This window comes from Podarcis pityusensis (assembly GCF_964106645.2).
Source record: "Podarcis pityusensis genome assembly, chromosome: 8".
Classification (NCBI taxonomy): Eukaryota; Metazoa; Chordata; class Lepidosauria; order Squamata; family Lacertidae; genus Podarcis; species Podarcis pityusensis.
Window position 1 is genome coordinate 80,289,230 of NC_138033.1, and position 22,096 is coordinate 80,311,325.

Sequence of the window (22,096 nt, forward strand, 5' to 3'; positions counted from 1 at the left end):
TCCCAGGTGCATTCGAAGAAGGCAGGCACACAGCTTAAAAGCAAGGACATCTGCCGGTGAAGTCGGGTAATGAAAACCTCCATCTACACTCCCACACCCAGTCACTGAAGGGAAAGAGACAGGGGTGGCACAAGAGGACCCAAAGGAAGACCTTCCTCCCAGCATACCTTGCAAGGCTTCCTTGGCATGGAGCAAGCCCTGCCTCTCAGCTTCCAGCTGCTCCTTCCGGGTCTCCAGCTGGGCGAGGTGCTGCTGGATCTCAAAGAGGGTCGTCTCCAAGGCGTCTTTTTCAGACCTGGGCAGAAGCGGGGAGGAGGAACAGAAGGACTGTATTATCATTCCCCCCATCTTTTGTTGTTTTCCTCTTTGCTCATCAGCCATCTTGCATCTACTCTGCCTGGTAGGCTCCGTATACCGTATTTTTCGCTCTATAGGACGCACCAGAGCATAGGATTTTTTTTCTTGTTCTGCCCCTCTAAAACAAGGTGCGTTCAAGGTACGTTCAAGAGCAGGTCGGGGAACAGCGCAAAGGCTTCGCGCAGCCTTGCCGCTGCCCCATGAGCTCGTGGGGCTGGCGGTGGGGGGAAGCGCATCTTTCCCCCACCGCCAGCCTCAAAGATCCCTGAAGCCTTTGGAGCGCAGCTGCACTCCAAAGGCTTGAGGCTTCGGGGACATCCTTCGTAGCCTCCACAGGGCAGCGGGGTGTAGGCACAGCCATCCCGAAGCTAGAACAGCCATCCCAAAGCTAGAAGGCACTTTGCGCAGCCATCCCGAAGCTAGAACAGCGAGACGGAGGGCTGCACAGCGCCCCATCTCGCTGTTTTGGCTTCCGGGACAGCCTTTCAAGCCTCCGCAGGGCAGCGGGGTGAAGGCACCCCGCTGCCCTGCGGAGGCTTTGCACAGCCATTCCGAAGCTAGAACAGCTGCAGGCTGCAGGCTGCTATCCGCAAGCCTTGGGAGCCCGGCGGGAACTCTCACCGGGCTCCGAAGGCTGGTGGATAGCTGCCCCAAGCCTAGGGTGCACAGCGCTGTGCTCCCCGGGATTCGTGTTGCTGCCTGCTATCCGCAAGCCTTGGGAGCCCGGCGGGCACTCCCGCTGCGCTCCGAAGGCTTGCGGATAGCTTCCTGAAGCCTGCATTCACTCCATAGGACGCACACACATTTCCCCTTCATTTTTGGAAGGGAAAAAAGTGTGTCCTATAGAGCGAAAGATACGGTACCTCCTCTTTTGTGGCTTAGGCCAGAAATTCCAGCAGGTTCAGTGAGGAGACTTGTGTGTGCACATCAAGGTGGGGATGCAAAGCTGAGAAAAGGAAAGCAGCTGAGCAGAAGATGCCTTTCTGCTGGGGCAAAGGCTGTGCCTCCCTGCAGCCTCCCCTGCCCCAGCCTGTTTGCAAACACTGTGTGATGCGGCTACCATCTTCCAGCAACCTCAGGGGGACAGAAGAACCAGCTGGACAACTGTTGTGGTTCTGGACAGTTGAGAGTTAACACTCTCCCAGGAGGCGTTCTTATTAACTGGGTGCACTGCCCATACAATCCGGGCATTTTCCTTTGATCTGTGGGCTGAGTTCTCTCTGGGCTGCAGAGTGTCTGAGAATGTGAAAGAGTTAGTTTCGTTTTGTTAGAGGCAGAACGCTGCAAGCATGCAGCTTGATTCTGTAGGTTTTCTTTTGTTTCTGTATGCTTCTAAATAAACAGTTGATAGAATAGAAGCACTGGTGTTGAGCTGAGTTATTGAAGACACCACGTTGACCCAGACAAAGCCATTTTATGCGGAGCATGAACTCTGCTAACGTCCGACAACTGAGAAGAGAGCACTGTGGGCGCCATAGAAGTGTCGGAGTGCTCGTAAATCAGACTAATTGCAGTGCCGATGCAGCAGACCCCGTGGGTCAAAGGATTTACGACCCACAAACTTCAGCAACAACACACTGCCCCTCCCTGCCAGCCCCATAACAAAGCCCCAGGCTAGGATGCAGGAGGGCTAGGTTTTAGATCTCCACCCTTCCACGGAGCTCACTAGGCAACCTTGAGCCGGTCGCTGCACTCTCAGCCTCATGGGGCTGTTGCAAAGAGGAAACGGGACAGTGAACTGTGTTTGAGCTCCTTGGAGTAATGGAGGGACGCAAATGGGAGAAATAAATCAGAATAAATAATAATAGGTGCTAAGGTTGGGGGCACACACACATGAATTGATTTTAGAACGTATTTCAATTAATTGATTGTGATTTTATGTAAATTGTGTTATTTTTATTGTCGTTAGCCGCTCTGAGCCCGGCTTCGGCTGGGGAGGGCGGGATATAAATAAAAAAATATTATTATTATTATTATTATTATTATTATTATTATTATACATACCTGAGGCCAGAGATCTCCTCTGCCAGGCCCCGGTTCTCTCGCTCCGAGGCTGCCAGCTGCACCACCAGGCTGGCTTTTTCCTTCATCAGCGACTCCTTCTCCTTGGCTGCCCGCAGAGATGCTTCGCTGTGGCGTTCTAGCTCCCTTCGCACCTGCCCCAGCTCCTCACCGGTTGCACTCCTGTGGCGGGAAAGCTGAGAGGGAGAGAAAGAGAGGGAGGGAGGGAAGGAAGGTGGGAGGGTGGCAGCTTAGACATCACTTAGATGCCCCCTTGGCTGTTCCCCCAGCCCCTCTACCCAGAAGCACCAACTCAAGAGCCTGGTGTTTATGATGCCAACCTCAGCCCTGTAACAAAAACCATTCAGCCACTGTCAGCTCAGCAGATCTCAGATTTGGCTGCGAATATCAGAAAACATTAGCTTTGCAAGCTCTGTGTTATGAAGACCTGAGCAACCCACCTTCTGCAAAGGTCTGCTCCCAAGATCTCAGTTGTGAGCTCTCTTGCAGCTGAACATTACATTCTTGTGAGCCTCCCTAACATCTTGCGATGGGTGAAATATAGGTCTAATAAATCACCACCATCATCAAAGTAGTGGAAGTCTTGTGAGGAGTGACCAGCAACTCAGACATCGCAATGATCAGCTAGCTTGCACTAAGTAGCTGTGTCCCAGTCTTGCAGGACAATTTGCTTTGAACTTTAGAAAAGTGAATTGCAGACAGAGCAGCAGCAGGAGGACGAAGAAGAAGAAGAAGAAGTTTGGATTTGATATCCCGCTTTATCACTACCCGAAGGAGTCTCAAAGCGGCTAAAATTCTCCTTTCCCTTCCTCCCCTCTGCGAGGTGAGTGAGGCTGAGAGACTTCAGAGAAGTGTGACTAGCCCAAGGTCACCCAGCAGCTGCATGTGGAGGAGCGGGGAATCGAACCCGGTTCACCAGATTACGAGACTACCGCTCTTGACTGTTATAAGAATTTTAAGGTCTCAAATATAGAATAAATATTCACAAACGCACACATATCTAAATATATGAACCATGTGTCTGAAATAGTATGGGAGAGCAATCCTGGAGCCATTTTGACTCTCCCAGTGACCTCAAATATTCCTCTGCAGGAAGGGAGGCAAATGAGGAAAGCCTTCCCATCGTCTTTTTGCTTACAAATCCTATCTTGAGGGTGTAGTTGTGAATGAATAGGGTGAGCCTGTGACTTGGATTCAGGAACTAAAGTATTAACCATCACAGAAGAATGGCCAGGATGCCCATGTAATGCAATCAGCGACCATTACCAGGTATCCTGGCAGACAGGATTTCTGCTGTAGACCGCCTCCTTCTGTGATGTATGTATGATGTTTTTGGGGGTGGTCTTGGGCTACAGGGTGGGCAATTTCAAAAGTCTATATATGGGCTTGCACACCATTGCTCAGGGTTCCTCCTCCCTCCTGCGTGTGGTGAGTGGGGACCCTGTTGCAACAGTTCCTTGAATAAAGATCAGGCTTACTAGTTGCTTTGCTTCTCAATATACTCTGGTTGGCATCTGTTATTTCATCCTACCAATAGGCAACCCACTTAAGGACTCTATACAGGCTCTTGGATGAGGGAAAGGGAGCAGTTTTTTCTCATAACGGGACAAAGGGCCCTCCATCCCTGCCTGCCAGTGCTGCCCCTCACCTGTCCCAGCTGCTCCTGGAGTTGCCCCCTCTCCTTCTGCAGAACCAGCACCTCCTGCTCCAGCGTCGCCCGGCTCTGCTCCACAGCCTGCAGGGAGTGGCCCAATCCGTGGCGCTCTGTGTCCAGGTCCAGTTTCTCCTGCTCCAGCCGCACTAACTCGTCCCGGATCGTGGCTTTCTCCTGCTCCACTTCCTGCTTCTTCCCCAAGAGAGAAGCCTTCTCTTCTTCTAGCTGAGCCCAGAAGGGTGGGGAGGGAGAAAGCAGGAGGATGGCAGTGAGGGTTACTCAGCACACAGGATGCTGAGCGGGGAGAAAGCTGTTCTGACTTTCTCCCCACCCCCCCACCCCAAAACCACACATGTATATACACAATAGGGCACCTCTCACAGAAAGTTGTTTTGCCATCGTTGGCATGACTGTATACTTTGGAAAAGCCAAACACACACACACACACACACCGTTTATAATAGATTTAATTCACACAGAAATGGAAAATGGATGTGTAGTAACGAAGTTTTGAAATGGAAAACAGCTAAATGTGCATTGCTGAAGGGTTGCTAACATTGGGGTTTTTTCCAGTGTTGTTTTCTAAAGGACTCTGAGCTCCTTAATGGGGTAATGAGTAACTGCTGATTGTTTTGGAGAGTGAAACTTTAATCATGTGATAAAGGTATTGAGTTGCAAATTCGCCATCTTGAAAGGGTGGAGGCTGTTAAGTTTTTCTAAACTATGCACGCCAATGACTCTCCAAGAGATGCATTAGCCTAAGGCTGGCATAGGCAAACCCGGCCCTCCAGACGTTTTGAGACTACAATTCCCTTCATCCCTGATCACTGGTCCTGTTAGCTAGGGATCATGGGAGTTGTAGTCCCAAAACATCTGAAGGGCTGAGTTTGCCTATGCCTGGCCTAAGGCCAACTGAGGCTGGGATGGGGGAAGAGACACAATTTGGATCTTTTAAATCTTTTATTTCTAAGAAGACGATGAACCTGTGCTGGACAGAACAAGATAATGTACAGTAATGGATTTTTTTGGATGTATCTTTAATGCTTATGCTCTGTTTTTAAAAGAGTTCGGCAAGCAAAAGTTTGAATAATATTTTTATGCGCCTGGACAATGATTCCTTCCAAAAGGAGTCAGGTCTTGCGCTTCCAGTCACTTCAAACTGTGAAATATTAACACCTGCAACATCTGCTATCCCAAATAATTATGGGCAAAGCAGTGCTGGACCTCATGCCCAAGCCGGAAGGAGGTACCATATTTTTCACACCATAAGACGCACCTAGTTTTAAGGAAAACAAGAGAAAAAAAATTCTGCACAGAGCATGTAAGCGGCTCTCGTTTTTCTTGCTTTAAAGCAAGCAAAGCGAGAGCCGTTTACGTGGCTTCTGTCCTGCTTTGCACAGCTCTCACTTTGATTGCTCATCCCTCCTCCTGCCTCGCTGTAAAGCGAGGCAACGCTGGAGCAAGAAGAGGAAAAGGAGACACTGGGACAGGTGCTTTACTGGCTTTACGGCGAGGCGGGAGGAGGGGCGTCCCTCCTCCTGCCTCGCTGTAAAGCCAGCAGGGCAAGAGCCGCTAACATGCTCTCTGCGGCTCTTGCTTTGAAGCAAGAAAAGTAAGAACTGCACAGAGCGTGTCTCTTGCTCTGCTTGCTTTACTGCGAGCGACGGACGGGAGCCATGGCTCCGGCTGCAGAGGCATCCCTCAGCTCGCGACTGCAGCGGCAGCCAAGGGATCCCTCTGCCATCCAGTGCATTTGCTCCATAAGATGCGCAGACATTGCCCCTTACTTTTTAGGAGGAAAAAAGTGTGTCTTATGGAGCGAAAACTATTGTACTTCCTGTGCTGGAATTGTTTTTCCTGCCTCTGCTCTGTCATGGACAAAGCCCTCCGGACATTCTCCCACTCCTTGACAAACCCTACGCTCTGCCACCTCCTTCTGGCACAAATCCTTCAGATGTGGATGTTCTCAGTTTGCAAACAATACAAGACACACTTCCCTCTTTGCAGCCGCTAGCCCCGCTCCCTCGTACCTGGATGATTATCCGGTTGAGCTCCATCTTATCCTGTGCCAGCCCCTCGTTGAGGGCACTCATCTTGGAGAGCGAGTCGCGCAAGGAGGACTCCTCCGACTTCAGGCGGCTCAAGGCCAGCTCCAGCTCAGCCCGGCTCGCCTCGGCCTGGGACAGGAAAGGAGGTGCAGAAGAGCCTGTGACCCCAGGTGCTAACCCCAGGCCCCTGCAAGAAGCAAGAGCCATCCCACAAAGGCCTGGTGGCTCAGCTTCCATATGAACCTCCCTGGACCCTGAGATCATCTTCTGAGACCCTCCTTCGTGTGCCTCCTCCTCGAGAAGTCTGGAGGGTGGCAACACGAGAACAGGGCCGTCTCTGCAGTGGCTCCCCGTCTGTGGAATGCTCTCCCCGGGGAAGTTTGTCTGGCGCTTTCATTACACACCTTTAGGCGTTGCTTTTTAACCAGGCCTTTGGTTGATCTGATTGACACCCTATGCACTTTTAGAATGTGGTTCTTTTTTGGGGGAGGGTGTTATTGGGTTATTGTTCTTATTTTGATTTTATATACTGTGATCTTTTCTGAGACCTCCAGGTATAGGGTGGTATTTAAATTCAATAAATAATATTTTTTTTAGAGAAACACCTGCTTGCTGGGACTGGAGCAAAGCAGGCTGCCAAGACAGGCTGAAGGCTGCCTGTGGCCTGATCCTGCAGGACACACCTCATGGTCTCAAGCAAGCAGGATGGGGTGCATGCTCAGGATCCCCAAACACAGGCATGAGGGCAGCCTTAGCCTCATTGCACTTCTTGTTTTGGAGGTACTGAAAGGCACCTGGGTGGGCTGCCAAAATTAGTTAGTTAGTTAGTTAGTTAGTTAGTTCACAGCCCTCTATACCTGCAGGTCTCAGGGCAGTTACAACATAAAATCAGAATATACAAACACAGAATACATAATAAAAAGAAAAGCAAAAACATCCCAATAACACCCCCCCACGGCCTTCCCCTAACATATTTTACTATTTTTTATTTTGACAAACTAATAATCCTAAATAAATAAGAATAAAAAGTGCACGCACACCCCGAGACCATTCCGTTATAACTATCCAGCCTCCCATAACTTCAATGCCTCTTGTGATGGTTTGACCCCTTTCTGTTTTAACAGTACAAATTCTACAAACACCTTCCATATCTCCTTGAAATCATTTCTCCTGTATATTCCCCATCTTAAAGGTAAAGAGACCCCTGACCATTAGGTCCAGTCGTGGCCGACTCTGGGGTTGCGGCACTCATCTCGCTTTACTGGCCGAGGGAGCCGGCATACAGCTTCCGGATCATGTGGCCAGCATGACTAAGCCGCTTCTGGCGAACCAGAGCAGCGCACGGAAACGCCGTTTACCTTCCCGCTGGAGCGGTACCTATTTATCTACTTGCACTTTGAAGTGCTTTCGAACTGCTAGGTTGGCAGGAGCAGGGACCGAGCAACGGGAGCTCACCCCGTCGCAGGGATTCGAACCGCCGACCTTCTGATCGGCAAGTCCTAGGCTCTGTGGTTTAACCCACAGTGCCACCCACGTCCCCATCTTACCTTAATGTTAATTCATCATTAGTAGCTATATCCCACACCTCTTTATACCATCCTTCCATTTTATATTCTACTTGCCCTTTCCGTTTCCTAGCTATCATAATTCATGCAGCTGTCAATAAATTTGTGAGCGAGTCCTTCCTAGCCAGCGAACCTTCCACCCCAGGCATCCCCAACCTTTGGCCCTCCAGATGTTCTGGACTACAATTCCCATCATCCCTGACCACTGGTCCTGTTAGCTAGGGATCATGGGAGTTGTAGGCCAAAACATCTGGAGGGCCGCAGGTTGGAGATGCCTGTTCCACCTCATCGTAAATTGATAATAATGCTACCTCTGGACCCCCAACACATTTCAGCAGGGTGTGCAAATCTCTCCCTCCCCAGCAGCTGCCTCCTTGCCTTGGACAGGGCTTCATCGCCCTCGGCCTTCTCATGCTGAGAGACCTCCTTCTCCAGAAGGGCTTTGCTCAGGGCCTCCTTCACCAGCACAAGCTCCTTCTTCAGGCCGGACTTCTTTGCTTCCAGCTGCTCCAGCTGCTTGCGACTGGGAGACAGAAGAGGGGAGAAATTGAAATTGAAATACTTTATTGACACTTGTACAACTTGTATACAGTGAGATTACACGAGCACCCCCCACTCAGCTCTCTTAGTCTTAATTCCCCTCGTTTACTGACGCACACCCACCAAACCTGAAAGTCAGTTGCCCTGTTGTTATCTTTTCATTCAGCCCACAGATAGAAGCTGTTCTTTACCCTGTTGGTGCGACTAATTGTGCTTCTACATCTTCTGCCTGAGGGTAGGAGATCAAGAAAGTGCTGGCCACGGTGTGAATCATCCCTGAGAATTTTTCTCACTTTCCTGAGGCAACATTCTTCCACTATTTCATCCAGCGGATTCATGGGACAGCCCATAATATCTTGTGCTGTATTCACCACCCTCTGTAGGCACTTCCTATCAGATGATGTCAAACCAGCGTACCACACCGTGATGCAGTATGAAAGGACACTTTCTATTGTTGACTGGTAGAAGGAGATCATCAAATGTTGATTGACACCGTTCTTCCGCAATACTCTGAGGAGATGGAGTCTCTGTTGGGCTTTCTTAACCACCTGGGTTGTATTGATTTTGCAAGTAAGGTCTTCATTGAGATAAACTCCTAGGAATTTAAAGGAAGAGACTCTCTCCACACAGCCTTCCCCGATTTACAGCGGGGCTAGTTCTCCTCTCTTCCTCCAAAAGTCCACACCATCTCCTTTGTCTTGCTGATATTAAGGTGCAAGTTGTTCCCTAGGCACCATGTAGATATTTTCTGTACCTCCCCTCTATACGCCGATTCATCTCCACCTGTTATTAAACCCATTATGGTGGTGTCATCTGCAAACTTAATAATTGCAGTAGACAGGTCAGATGATACACAATCGTATGTATACAATGAATACAGGTAGGGACTTATCACACATCCCTGTGGTGTGCCAGCGCTGATTTTTAAGAAATCACTAGACAAGATGCCAGCCGTTCACCCCCACGGCATTCTACCTCGGGTTGAACAAAGGTGGCATATTCACAGAGAGACCCTGTTGTCAAGTCAGGTTCCCAGGGCGTTTAAAAAAAGGACCGGTGAAGACAGCTCTATGGTGGAGATTTGGCAAGGACAATGCCTCCATGAAACATGTCTGTAGAGTGTTCTCTGCTTGCTAAGTTGTGGGAGAAAGTGATGGGCTGTGTAACTACGACTGCACAGATAAAGCTAAAACTTTCAGCAGAGAATATTCTTTTGAACTATATGCCTATTGCATGGAAGTTAACAATGGGACAAGGCACCCTAACGGTGGCCAAGAGACTGAGACTGATGAGTTGGAAGAGTAAAGATATGGTCCCCTTCAGTCAATGGACTGGCAACACGACAACACACGCAACTTATGAACGGACTGCTTATTAGATGTAGGCTTTGGATAAATACGACGACATTTGGAATGGGTTTCTACAGAATGTAGCAGGCTATTCATATCTATATATGTATTAGGATAATAACCTGTATGGGCAATCTATCCGGAAGATATTTGTATTTTGAGGAGTTAGTGATCTGACATGGTTATCCTTCCTGCCCCCTGTTCCTTCCTTTTCCCTATCTTTTGTTAAGCTCTTTGATGGCTGAGAGCAGCCTTTAATGTCCTAATCTGTTGGAAGGAAGTGACAGTGATGAGTGCCTTCTTTGATGTTGGACATTGTTTCAAGAAAGTGAGGCACTGGGCAGCTAATGAATGTATGTAAGCAGCTGGGCAAACCACACAGGTGAATCGGATGGTTGTGGGCAGAGTTTAAGAGAGAATCTCGTGCACGGACTGATGGCCATGGGGCCGTGTAGACTGAGGGCTTCCAAGTGGGAGATTGAGGTGCTTGTTTGGTATGTATATATTGCTTGCTGTTTAGAATAAAACATTTAATCTTCTCACTCACTTGTGTTTTGTATTACTTCTGAATCTCATATGTAGACATAACCTCATATCTCTTTACATAAGAATGTACGGGAGTATATTACATTGCATTTTTGCACACTGTTTCTTTCTACAAATTTCCGTTCTTTTTATTTTCTCGATTTTTATTTTCTCTGCATCACATTGTTTCTTTATCACTGCAATTCTTTCAATAAAAAATATTAACGGCAAAAAAAATCATGATTCCTGGGCAGACAACATTCAATGCTTTTGCAGAGTCCACTGCTTTTGACTTGGTGTTTTAAAGGACACTCCATACTTTCCCAGCATGCCTCTGTGTCACTGCAAGATGTCCCCCAACTAGCGCCAGAGAACTGGGCCTGAGACCACACCAGCTTCAGCCCCTCTTGAAGAAAGGGGACACCCTAGCCCAAGAAAAAAATCTCACCAATCTCCCACTTTACCTCCGCTCAATTTCCTTCCAAGCCCTTTCCTGGTCCTTTAAGATGTCCTCTTTCTCCTCTTCCAGGCCATCACGCTGTCGCTGAAGGTCGCTGTTGGCCAGCTGCAGTTTCTCCTTTTCCTGATGGAGGACCTCCAGCTTCTGCTGTAACAGCTGCAGGTTCTTTTCCAGGTTCGTCTTCTCGCTGGAGAGGAGAAAGGAGGGGGACACTACAGCAGGGCGAGGACAATAAGGGAGCAGAGGACAGCGCCCATTCCATCAACTTCCCACAACAGCCGTTGAGGCTGTTCCATCCCAGTGCATTCACAACCATGACCATCTCTCTCTCTTGAGAAGAGGGGGAGTCACATGGGCAAGTGGACAGCCAACACTTAAGGACAATAAGTTTAAAATAATCAAAAAGAAAAAGAAAAGAAGGTAATATAAGGTTAACCTAAATTTACTACCCATTGTGTGTTTTGGTTGTTCTGCACAATCTGTCGACTTCAGGAAACTGGAAACCAGAGTCCCAACAATCGTAGTATCCTTCTCTGCTGAACTGTGTTTATTGGTGCTTAGGTTATTTTAGACATCAGAGAAGTTTTTAATGTGTGACATCTTAGTGTGTTTTTGGTCTTTTGTTGGAAGCCGCCCAGAGTGGCTGGGGAAACTCAGCCAGATGGGCGGGGTATAAATAATAAATTGTTGTTGTTGTTGTTGTTGTTGTAAGGAAAGGGATGTGAATTAGAAATAACTGGGAAAACAATGCAGCAACAAGAGGCGGAGTACAAGAAGCCAATTTTGGGGGGCAGAGACTCTCCTTCAGGTATACAGGGCCGAGGCCGAGAGAGGGACCCCCCGCTCCCACACCACAGTGCTGAATTACTCCTCCGGACTGCAAAGAAGGCAGCCCAGAGCGCTGACTCACACAGAGAAACACAAGCCTCCTCCGGATGCAGGTTGTTCTGCTGCCCCTCTGTGCAGGGGGGTGGGGTTCAGTCCTTAAATGCCAACACACACACAAGCCCTTTCAGCAGAGGCTTCTGGGAAGGAGACACAGCCAGGGCAGGCACTCAGACAGAGAGGCAGTAGGGAAATTTCACAAAGGCATTCCTTGCCTTCCTGGTGCTCCTTGCTTCCTTCAAGAGGGCAATTCGAGGTGCCTCACCTGCCCAGCAGTTCGGCGGAAGACCGAAAGCGGTTGGCATCGTGAGCCGCGTCCTCCTTGGCTTGCGACATCCTGTCCAGGTCCCCCTTCAGCTGCAGGATCTTCTGCTCCAGGGAACGGCGCTCGTTGTCGCTCTCTGCCAACTGCCTCTTCAGGGATGACACAAGGTCCTGCGCAGCCTCGTATTTCCCCCGGAGGTCCTGGGCGTAAAAAGTAAAAGCAAGCAGCAACGTCAGGCTCAGGAACAGACCGGCAGATGGCAAAGCCCACGCCCAGATGAGGAAAAGGAGAACTCTGATCGCTGGGGTTGTTACCACTGTATTTCCCTCCCAGAGAGCAGCTCACAGCACAGCAGAGAACCACCACCATATATGAAGCAGTTAATAATAATAATAATATAATTTATTATTTGTACCCCGCCCATCTGGCTGGGTTTCCCCAGCCACTCCGGGCGGCTTCCAACAAAAGACCAAAAATATACTAAGATGTCACACATTAAAAACTTCTCTGATGTCTAAAATGACCTAAGCACCAATAAACACAGTTCAGCAGAGACGGATACTACGATTGTTGGGACTCCGGTTTCCAGTTTCCTCAAGTTGACAGACTGTGCAGAACAACCAAAACACACAATCGGTAGTAAATTTAGGCTAGCAAGGAGGGCTTACTTGTCGGCCTTGCATTCTGGTTGCACATGTTTTGTGTACATGTTTACTTTCTCTATCTATTGTTGTCTTGTACAATTCTATGGAAGCCTCCTGAGAATCTCTCTTTCTGACTGTCTTTCCTAAAGGTAAAAAGGTAAAGGGCCCCTGGACGGTTAAGTCCAGTCAAAGGCGACTATGGGGTTGCGGTGCTCATCTCACTTTCAGGCTGAAGGAGCCAGTGTTTGTCCACAGACAGCTTTCCAGGTCATGTGGCCAGCATGACTAAACCGCTTCTGGCACAACGGAACACCGTGACGGAAACCAGGGCGCACGGAAAAGCCGTTTACCTTCCTGCCAGAGCAGTACCTATTTATCTACTTGCACTGGTGTGCTTTCAAACTGTTAGGTTGGCAGGAGCTGGGACAGAGCAATGGGAGCTCACCCCATCACGGGGATTTGAACCGTTGACCTTCTGAGTGGCAAGCCCAAGAGGCTCAGTGGTTTAGACCACAGTGCCACCCGTGTCCCCTGTGTCTTTCCTAAAACCAAGTTATTAGCCCCACCACATCATGGCAAGTGACGAGGCTGCCAACTAAGCCTGCAGAACCAGAGCTGAGAGGCCGGATGCCATTTGGAAAACAGTTGTCCCTGATCTGGGTGACAAGAATCAGAATAAGTTACGGAAAACGAGACCAACTAAGGATATTTGCATGTTCTAGACAGGGCAGAAGCCCAGTTTGTATTCCTGCTCTCACACAGGGAGAGTGAGCGATGCCTTTTTGGGGGTGGCCTCTTCCCTTGCAGTTAGGAACTCCTCTCTCCCCTTCCCGCCCCCAATCTTGAGTGTCAGTCAGTCAAGTTTATTGCTTATAGCCAAAGGCTGCTGCAATGTATACAATGTCATTCAATAAAATATATACTAGTTTGACACAAAAACTTAAAACATTTACATTGTCAAAACCTGACCTAATCTGCACAAAACTATAGAAACTCTTTAATATATAAATTGAAACATTTGGCAATAAGATTTATAAGCTAAAATCACCGTGGGGCCACTCATATATTAACAGCAATATTATATAATACAATATAGACAATTATGTACAAAGTTTAGTGAGAAAGATACAGCTTGGTGTAGATGGGGTCAAATAAATTCATCTCCTTTGCAGTTGATAGCTATCTCGGCTATATAATTTTTTCTAATTTTCCTGGCGGCAGTTGCAAAAAGTGCTACACACCAGGTCACATACTTATCAATGTCAGCAAGGAGATATAGAATCATGGTCCAATCTTGAGTGAGACAAACACTGTTTAGGGGAGCTTTTCAATATTCAGTGTTTTATTATGTTTTTATATATGTTGCAAGCGGCCCAGAGAGGCTGTGGCAAAATTATTATTATTATCCTCTCCCGCGCTCCCTTCTATGAAGCGGGCCTGCTCAGGATTTTGGCAAGGGCCTTCTTCCCCCAAGTGCACCACCTGCCTCCCTGGCCTTTGGGGTGATTGGGGCTGTGGGGTGGGAATCGGACGCCCCCCTCCTCCCTTACCTGAAGCTGCAGCTGGCGCTTCTGCAGGGCCGACTGCACCACCGCCAGCGTGGAGTCAGGGAAGATGGGGGACAGGCTGCGGCGGTGGGGGGAGGAACGGCGCAGCGGGGAGGGCGTCCGGAAGCTGGAGGACAAGCCCCGCAGGCTGAGCCCGGTGGCGTCGCTGTCTGAGGTTTCCGTGGCCGGGAGGTGGATGGCACTGTCCGCGTCGGAGATCACAGCCTACGGGGAGAACAAAAATTAAAAATCACAGTGGGACCAGGCAGAAGTGCCCCCTCCCCTGCATACCTGTATACCTGTATACCTGAAGGAGCATTTCCACCCCCATCATCCAGCCCGGACACTGAGATACAGCACCGAGGGCCTTCTGGTGGTTCCCTCGCTGTGAGAAGTGAGGTTACAGGGAACCAGGCAGAGGGCCTTCTCGGTAGTGGTGCTTGCCCTGTGGAACGCCCTCCCACCAGACGTCAAGGCAATAATCAACTATTTTACTTTTAAAAGACACCTGAAGGCAGCCCTCTTTAGGGTTAGGGTTAGTTTTTAATGTCTGACGCTGTATTGTTTTTGATATTTGGTTGGAAGCTGCCCAGAGTGGCTGGGGAGACCCAGTCAGATGGGCGGGGTATAAATACAGTCATACTTCGGGTTGAAGTAGCTTCAGGATAGGTATTTTCGGGTTGCATGCTGCGGCGACCCAGAAGTAGCAGAGCGCGTTACTTCCGGGTTTCGCCGCTCATGCATGCGCAGACGGTCAAAATGATGTCATGCGCAGAAGCGGCGACCCGCAGACCCGCGGGTTGCATTCGCTTCTGGGTGCGAATGCGGCTCCGGAACGCTCACATCCAGAGGTGCCACTGTAATAAATTATTATTATTATTATTATTATTATTATTATTATTATTATTATTATATCTCAGCTTCAAAAGAGATGAGTCAGATGCCACGAAAGGGACAATGGGGGTCCTCTGCCCTGTACCTGAGCAAGGTCGCGCAGGGTCTGCTGCAGCAACTCAGATTCTGTCCGCAGGGCTTCCACCTCCTCAGCCTCCGCCGCAGCCTGTTCCTGTGCACGAGAGGCTTCCTGGAAGCAGACATGGGGCAGGACGATCAGCAAAGCAAGAAGGACTCTCTGCCAGGTTCTGGCTGCTGGACATTTGGAGGGAGGCAGCTTGGAGGGAACTCAAAGGAACAGAGGATCCACAAAGAAATAAAGAAAATACTAAGAATATCATATAGTAAAAGGCCAGAGGCATTCCTTTTAGGAATTTTAAACGATGATATTCCAAAAGACAAAACTAACTTTTTCTTATACGCGATGCCTGCAGCAAGAATACTGGTGGCTAAGTATTGGAAAGGGAATCAGTTACCCACTAGGGGAGAGTGGTTATGTAAGCTTTCAGAATATTTAGAATTAGCCAAATTGACAGACAAAAACCAAAAAGTGAAGTAAAAAAAGATTGGGAGTGCCTAAATGAATACCTTAAAAGTCAAGGTTCGAGGGAAGAAATCTGGCTGAGTCTGGAATAACCTTGTGAAGTGAAAGGATAAGAAAGAGAGATTTATATCTAGATGTTAGGATAGAGATGATAAGGAAAACAGGAAGACACAATGAGAGATAAAGGAGGTGCTGTGGGATTGGTAGAAGTCAATGTTTGTTTTTCTTTTTAGTGTTTATATTATTAACTTGTAAGATATGGATTTGCTTTTTTGTTTTTTGAATGTTGGTTTTTGTGTTTTGTGTATTGTTATTTTTCAATATTTTTCGTATTGTTGTGTGGAAAATACTAATAAAATTTATATTATAATTTTTTAAAAAAAATTAAACAAAACCAAACAAAACAAAGAAACAAAGGAACAGAGGCCACCTGCCTCAGTGTCGTCTACACTGGCTAAACAGCAGCTCCCCAGAGTTTCAGTCCTTCCCAGCCATACCTGGTTCTACTTACCAGGGATGAATCCTTAACCTGCTGGGTGCCATAGCTGTCAACTTTCCTCTTTTCTTGCGAGGAATCCTATTTGGAATAAGGGAATTTCCCTTTAAAAAAGGGAAACATTGACAGCTATGCTGGGTGCCCCAAAGATGGAGCAAACGTGTTTTCAGCTGCTACAGAGAGGGGAGCACCCAAAACCACCAAATTCAAAATACGAGAAAGGAAATTCCGAATCAACATGAGGAAGAACGTTCTGAGGGTCAGAGCAGTCCGGCCGTGGAACAGGTGGTGGACTCTCCTTCATGGGAAGTTTTTTAGCAGAGTTTGGCTGGATTGATGTCTGTCAGAGAGCCTTCGGCTGCGATTCCTGCATTGCAGGGGGTTGGACTGGATGACCCTTGGGGTTCCCTCTGCAGTTCTACAACTCTATGATTCACCCAGGCAGGGTCGGAAGGGCTTTAAGCATTAATAAATCTCCTCCCTCTGGTTCCACCCCCCAGTTTTTCATCCATGGCAAAGCTCAAATGAAGCGGGACTCGAGTGGGAAGTATGGAAGAAGATTAGACCATAATGTACACAGACACCAAAAGGGGACGAGGAAATTTACCGTTGTTCTCAAAGGAGGCAGAGCAGAGAGGAGTTGGGAAAAGGGAAGAAAAGCTTAGGAAAACACTCTCTCTCTCTCTCTCTTCCCTTTTTAAACATCTCAATATAGAAGAAGACACCTTCACCCCGGTATGGCTCCCCTTTATCACATACACAGCCCAACAAGACAACGACAAAAATCCACCAACGACATGCAAATCAATATGGCTAACCTGATCCAAAACACCCACCCACCCCACTCACACATGAAAACGAAGACCACCACAGCCAGCCACAAATGAACAACCATACCCTAGGCCAACCCCAACCTCTCTCACCACCAAAGGAACACAAGTGAACAGCTAAGCAACGCTGACACCAAACCCTACATATACAGTGGTACCTCGGGTTAAGTACTTAATTCGTTCCGGAGGTCCGTTCTTAACCTGAAACTGTTCTTAACCTGAAACTGAAGCACCACTTTAGCTAATGGGGCTTCCCGCTGCCGCAATTTTTGTTCTCATCCTGAAGCAAAGTTCTTAACCCGAGGTACTATTTCTGGGTTAGCGGGGTCTGGAGAGCTGGAACGTGTCCAGAGGAGGGCAACCAAAATGGTCAAGGCCTGGAAACGATGCCTTATGAGGAACGGCTAAGGGAGCTGGGCATGTTTAGCCTGGAGAAGAGGAGGTTAAGGGGTGATATGATAGCCATGTTCAAATATATAAAAGGATGTCACATAGAGGAGGGAGAAAGGTTGTTTTCCGCTGCTCCAGAGAAGCGGAAACGGAGCAATGGATCCAAACTACAAGAAAGAAGATTCCACCTAAACATTAGGAAGAACTTCCTGACAGTAAGAGCTGTTCGACAGTGGAATTTGCTGCCAAGGAGTGTGGTGGAGTCTCCTTCTTTGGAGGTCTTTAAGCAGAGGCTTGACAACCATATGTCAGGAGTGCTCTGATGGTGTTTCCTGCTTGGCAGGGGGTTGGACTCAATGGCCCTTGTGGTCTCTTCCAACTCTATGATTCTATGATTCTATGATTCTATGAGCTGCTGCTTCTTGAGGGCCACCCAATGCACTCCATCCTCCTCCTCCCCCAAAACCCAGCTGCCTCCTCTCACCAAACTCTCCAGCTTCTGGGTCAGCGCCTCCATTGCCTTGGTCTTCTCCGCGTTCTGGCCTTTCAAGCGCTCCAGGCTGGACGTGACTTCGTTGATCCTGGAGGGCAAGGGAAGAGAAGGACTCAGTGGTCAGTTCTGGGCCAGTGGGGGCACTCGGGGGTCCTTTCTGGCCTTGCGGGGCATGGGAGAGCTTCGGAAGTAGTCCTCTTGCAGGCAAAGCAGATGGGCCCTGCGCCTGAGCCAAGTTCCTCAGCAGAAACCCCACATGCAAAGAGTGAGGAACATTTCGGGGGGGGGGGGAGGCCATAGCTCAGTGGTTGAAAGGCATCTGAAGACAGCCCTGTATCTGGCGGAAATGACAGGCAGAATCCGAGACCAGGGAGAAGAGTCGGTGGAAGAAGATTGGAAGAAATTTAAAGACTATTTACAGAAATACTACAAAATTAATGAATGTTAGAATGATGTCAGAATGAAGTTAAGTGGAGTTAGCAGCAATGTTATAAAGGTGTATGTAAAAATGGATTGTTAACAGGTGAGAACCTAAAGTTATAATATATTAAGTTAAAGGATTAAGACAAAAACAAAGAGGGAAAAGAATTGCTGAATTAACTAATTGAACTGGAATACACAAAAGGGAGGTGTGAGGAGGTCAGGGAAGCAAGGAAATGAAATGTAAGGCATGGAAAGATTGATTTGTTTTTAAGTGTTTTTTATCTTTTTTCTGTATTTTGTATTTTTTCTTTTTTTTCTTTTCTTCTTATCTATGTAATCTTTTTTTTTTTTTTTGAAACCTTAATAAATATCATTAAAAAAAATAAAAATGAAGACAGCCCTGTATCAAAAAGGTTTTATTTTATTGTGTTTTTATGTCTTGGAAGCTACCCAGAGTGGCTGGGAAAGCCCAGCCAGATGGGCAGGGTATAAATAATATTTGTTTGTTTGTTTCCCCCAGCCACTCTGGGTGGCTCCCAACAGAAATAATAATAATAATAATAATAATAATAATAATAATAATAATAACAACAACAACAACAATAATAATAATGATGCAACAAAACACCAGACATTAAAAACTTCCCTAAACAGGGCTGCCTTCAGACGTCTTCTAAAAGTCAGATACAGTGGTACCTAGGGTTAAGTACTTAATTCGTTCCGGAGGTCCGTTCTTAACCTGAAACGTTCTTAACCTGAGGTACCACTTTAGCTAATGGGGCCTCCTGCCGCCGCCGCGCAATTTCTGTTCTAATCCTGGGGCAAAGTTCTTAACCTGAGGTACTACTTCCAGGTTAGCGGAGCCTATAACCCGAAGTGTTTGTAACCTGAGGTGCTTGTAACCTGAGGTACTACTGTAGCTGTTTATTTCCTTGACATCTGATGGGAGGGCGTTCCACAGGGCGGGTGCCACCACTGAGAAGACCCTCTGCCTGGTTCCTCCTACCCCGACCACAGGCCATGCTGGAGGCCAGAGCAGGCTCCCCTGTCAGGTGCTAAACCTGCCTCCCCCAACCATTCCCCCCTCCCTGGTACCTGTTGCCCAGCTCGGCCTTCTCCATGTCGCAGCGGACCTGCAGCTGGATCATGTCACGGACCTTGTCCTTCAGCTGCTCCTCCAGCTGCGCCATCAGCAGCGCCTGCTTCTCCAGGGTGGCGCCGGTGCTGCTCTCTGACAGGCGCAGGTTGCTGCTCAGGTTCAGGCAGGCAGCGTGGACCGTGCGGCTGGAGCGGGAGAGTTCGTGGCCCAGCTCAGAGAGGTCCCTGCCGAGACAGGGAGCAAGAGGAGTTGCTCAGGGGAGAGAAATGCAAGTAACAATATACCCCTATTTTTCGCTCTATAAGACGCACTTTTCCCTTTCTAAAAAGTACAGTGGTGCCTCGCAAGACGAAAAACTCGCTAGACGAAAGGGTTTTGCGTTTTTTGAGTCGTTCCGCAAGATGAATTTCCCTATGGGCTTGCTTCGCAAGACAAAATGTCTTGCGAGTTCTTGCGAGTTTGTTTCCTTTTTCTTAAAGCCGCTAAGCCGTTAATAGCCGCTAAGCCGCTAAGCCGCTAAGCCGCTAATAGGGTTGCTTCGCAAGACGAAAAAACCGCAAGACGAAGAGACTCGCGGAACGGATTAATTTCGTCTTGCGAGGCACCACTGTAAGGGGAAATGTGTGTGCGTCTCATGGAGCAAATGCAGTCGGGAGGCTCTGCTCAGCGCTACCTTTAAAGAGCCGCTGGAGCATGTGTGCGGCTCTTCGGGGCTTTTTCCCGAGGAGGGAAAAGGGCAGCCCTTGTTCAACAAGAGAATAATTTTCCTCGGGGAAAACCCTCAAGAGCCGCACACACACTCCGCGCGCTCTTTAAAGGGAGCATGGCTCTTGGGGGAGCCTCGCCTGGGCAGGGGAATGAAGGCTCCCTTTGCCCGGGAGAGGCTGCACGCAGCTATCCCATAACCTTCTGAGATTCGGAATATTTGTTTTCTTGTTTTCTTCTTCCAAAAACTAGGTGTGTCTTATGGTCTGGTGCGTCTTATAGAGCGAAAAATACGTTAAGTACAGTGGTATCTCTGGATGTGAATGGGATCCGTTCCGGAGCTCCGTTCGCATCCTGAGCAGAACGTAACCCGCATCTGCACGTCGTGATTCGCCGCTTCTGCGCATGCCGTCATTTTGAGCGTCTGCGCATGCACAAGCGGCGAAACCCAGAAGTAATGTGTTCCGTTACTTCCGGGTCGCCGCGGAGCGTAACCTGAAAGCGCTCAACCTGAAGCGACTTTAACCCGAGGTATGACTGTACCGACATCGCAAAGGAGCAGAAAATACTTTTTATGTCTGGGACAACAGCCGCTCAGATGCTACTAGCCCAGATATAGAAAGAAGAAGAAGAAGAAGAGAAGAAGAGTTTGGATTTGATATCCCGCCTTTCACTCCCTTTAAGGAGTCTCAAAGCGGCTAACAATCTCCTTTCCCTTCCTCCCCCACAACAAACACTCTGTGAGGTGAGTGGGGCTGAGAGACTTCAAAGAAGTATGACTGGCCCAAGGTCACCCAGCAGCTGCAGGTGGAGGAGCGGAGACGCGAACCCGGTTTCCCAGATTACCAGACTACCGCTCTTAACCATTACACCACACTGGCTCTCCAGATATAGAAAGAAGACAAAGGAGAGAGAAATGGCAAGCTAAGCTGATGGACTACATTGAAATGGCAAAGCTGACTGAAAAACTCACAAACCAAGAGGACAATTTTTTTTTAAAAGAATGGGAAAATGTTTATAATTTATCTAGGAGACCCCTGCAGGCAAATAGAAACATTAGCAGGATTTGAAACCCACTTGTAATGTAACAAATACTATGGATAATATGATTTAAAATATAGAATATGGAATAATATGCAGCTGTAAATGTTGACACTAGGACCCATGGAGGGGATGGGGTGGAAGTCTTGAGATTCAGAGTAATCTCTATAGTATATGGATATGCATTTGGAATGTTATAAATTTGTATTTGTAAAATCAAAGAAAAATTATTTCAAAAAGAGAGAGCAATGCAAGCAACAACATGCACCTCCTCCTCACGAGCCACTGCGCAGGCACCACCACCAAAAGTGCACTTAAAACTGTGCTCCGAGCTTCTTACGATTCACAGTTACCATTTAGTTCAGGTTTCTAGACCTCATGTGGTATGCTGATCTAGCATGGTTTTCAAATGGCTGGGGAAAATGCTCAGTCACTTCCTGCCCCTACAAAATGACGAGCAGACAAGGGAATAAACATTCCACACACACACAAAAAAAGCACTGAGAGGGACATCTGCTCGATTTAATCAATTAGTATATTTTTGTGCAAATTATTATTTTATTATTATTTATTGAATTCATATACCACCCTGTACCTGGAGGTCTCAGGGCGGTTCACAGAACAAAAACAAAATATAAAACCACAAAAATATATACAGTCACACCTTGGATCTCGGACGCCTTGGCTCCCGAACGTTTTGGCTCCCAAGTGTCGCAAACTCGGAAGTGATTGTTCCAGTTTGCAAACTGTTTTTGGAAGCTGAACATCCAACGGGGCTTCTGATTGGCTGCAGGAGCTTCCTGCAGCCAATCAGAAGATGCGCTTTGGTTTTGAATGTTTTGGAAGTCGAACGGCCTTCTGGAATGGATTCTGTTTCGACTCCCAAGGTACTTGTCTAATCAAAATGAAAACAACAAACCAGTAACACCCCCCCCCCCAAAAAAAACCCCACCACATTTTAAAAGGGCAGAATCAAGCCGATTTGTATAACTTTTCATTTATACACAGATCTGCCCAGTTTTCTCAGTGGCTGTTTTTGGAAATGTCCCATAACACAGTCTCCAAGCACAGACAGAGCCGGGTTTAGGTTTGATGAGGCCCTAAGCTACTGAAGGTAATGGGGCCCCTTATTGGTCCAGATGTCCTTTGTCAACAACAAATTGTCATTTTTGTGTGTGTGTTCAGTATACACTGTATGGTAATTTATGGACCTAATAGATATCTAAAGTCATTTGCACATGTTGCCATGCAACCAGTACATGCAGAATGTAGGCACCCTATGTATAGAAATGAGCAAACCAGTGATATTTTAGGGCAGGG

At 47.8% G+C, this 22,096-nt stretch overlaps 1 protein-coding gene across 4 annotated transcripts in view; it reads right to left on the minus strand.

The window, feature by feature from the left end:
* Positions 1-22,096, minus strand: part of CROCC (ciliary rootlet coiled-coil, rootletin) — a 66,100-nt gene that overhangs the window by 25,555 nt on the left and 18,449 nt on the right. For 3 of the 4 annotated variants that reach the window (XM_081017282.1, XM_081017279.1, XM_081017280.1), the window contains 11 exons: positions 19,027-19,254; positions 17,500-17,596; positions 14,841-14,945; positions 13,865-14,086; positions 11,671-11,870; positions 10,525-10,707; positions 8,025-8,169; positions 6,064-6,210; positions 4,028-4,258; positions 2,362-2,555; positions 168-295 (listed from right to left, as the gene is read on the minus strand). In XM_081017282.1, coding sequence (XP_080873408.1) covers positions 168-295; positions 2,362-2,555; positions 4,028-4,258; positions 6,064-6,210; positions 8,025-8,169; positions 10,525-10,707; positions 11,671-11,870; positions 13,865-14,086; positions 14,841-14,945; positions 17,500-17,596; positions 19,027-19,254 — 1,880 coding nt within the window. Of the gene's footprint in view, positions 1-167; positions 296-2,361; positions 2,556-4,027; positions 4,259-6,063; positions 6,211-8,024; positions 8,170-10,524; positions 10,708-11,670; positions 11,871-13,864; positions 14,087-14,840; positions 14,946-17,499; positions 17,597-19,026; positions 19,255-21,440; positions 21,596-22,096 lie in introns of those variants that run through there. The other variant, XM_081017281.1, reaches the window with a different exon arrangement.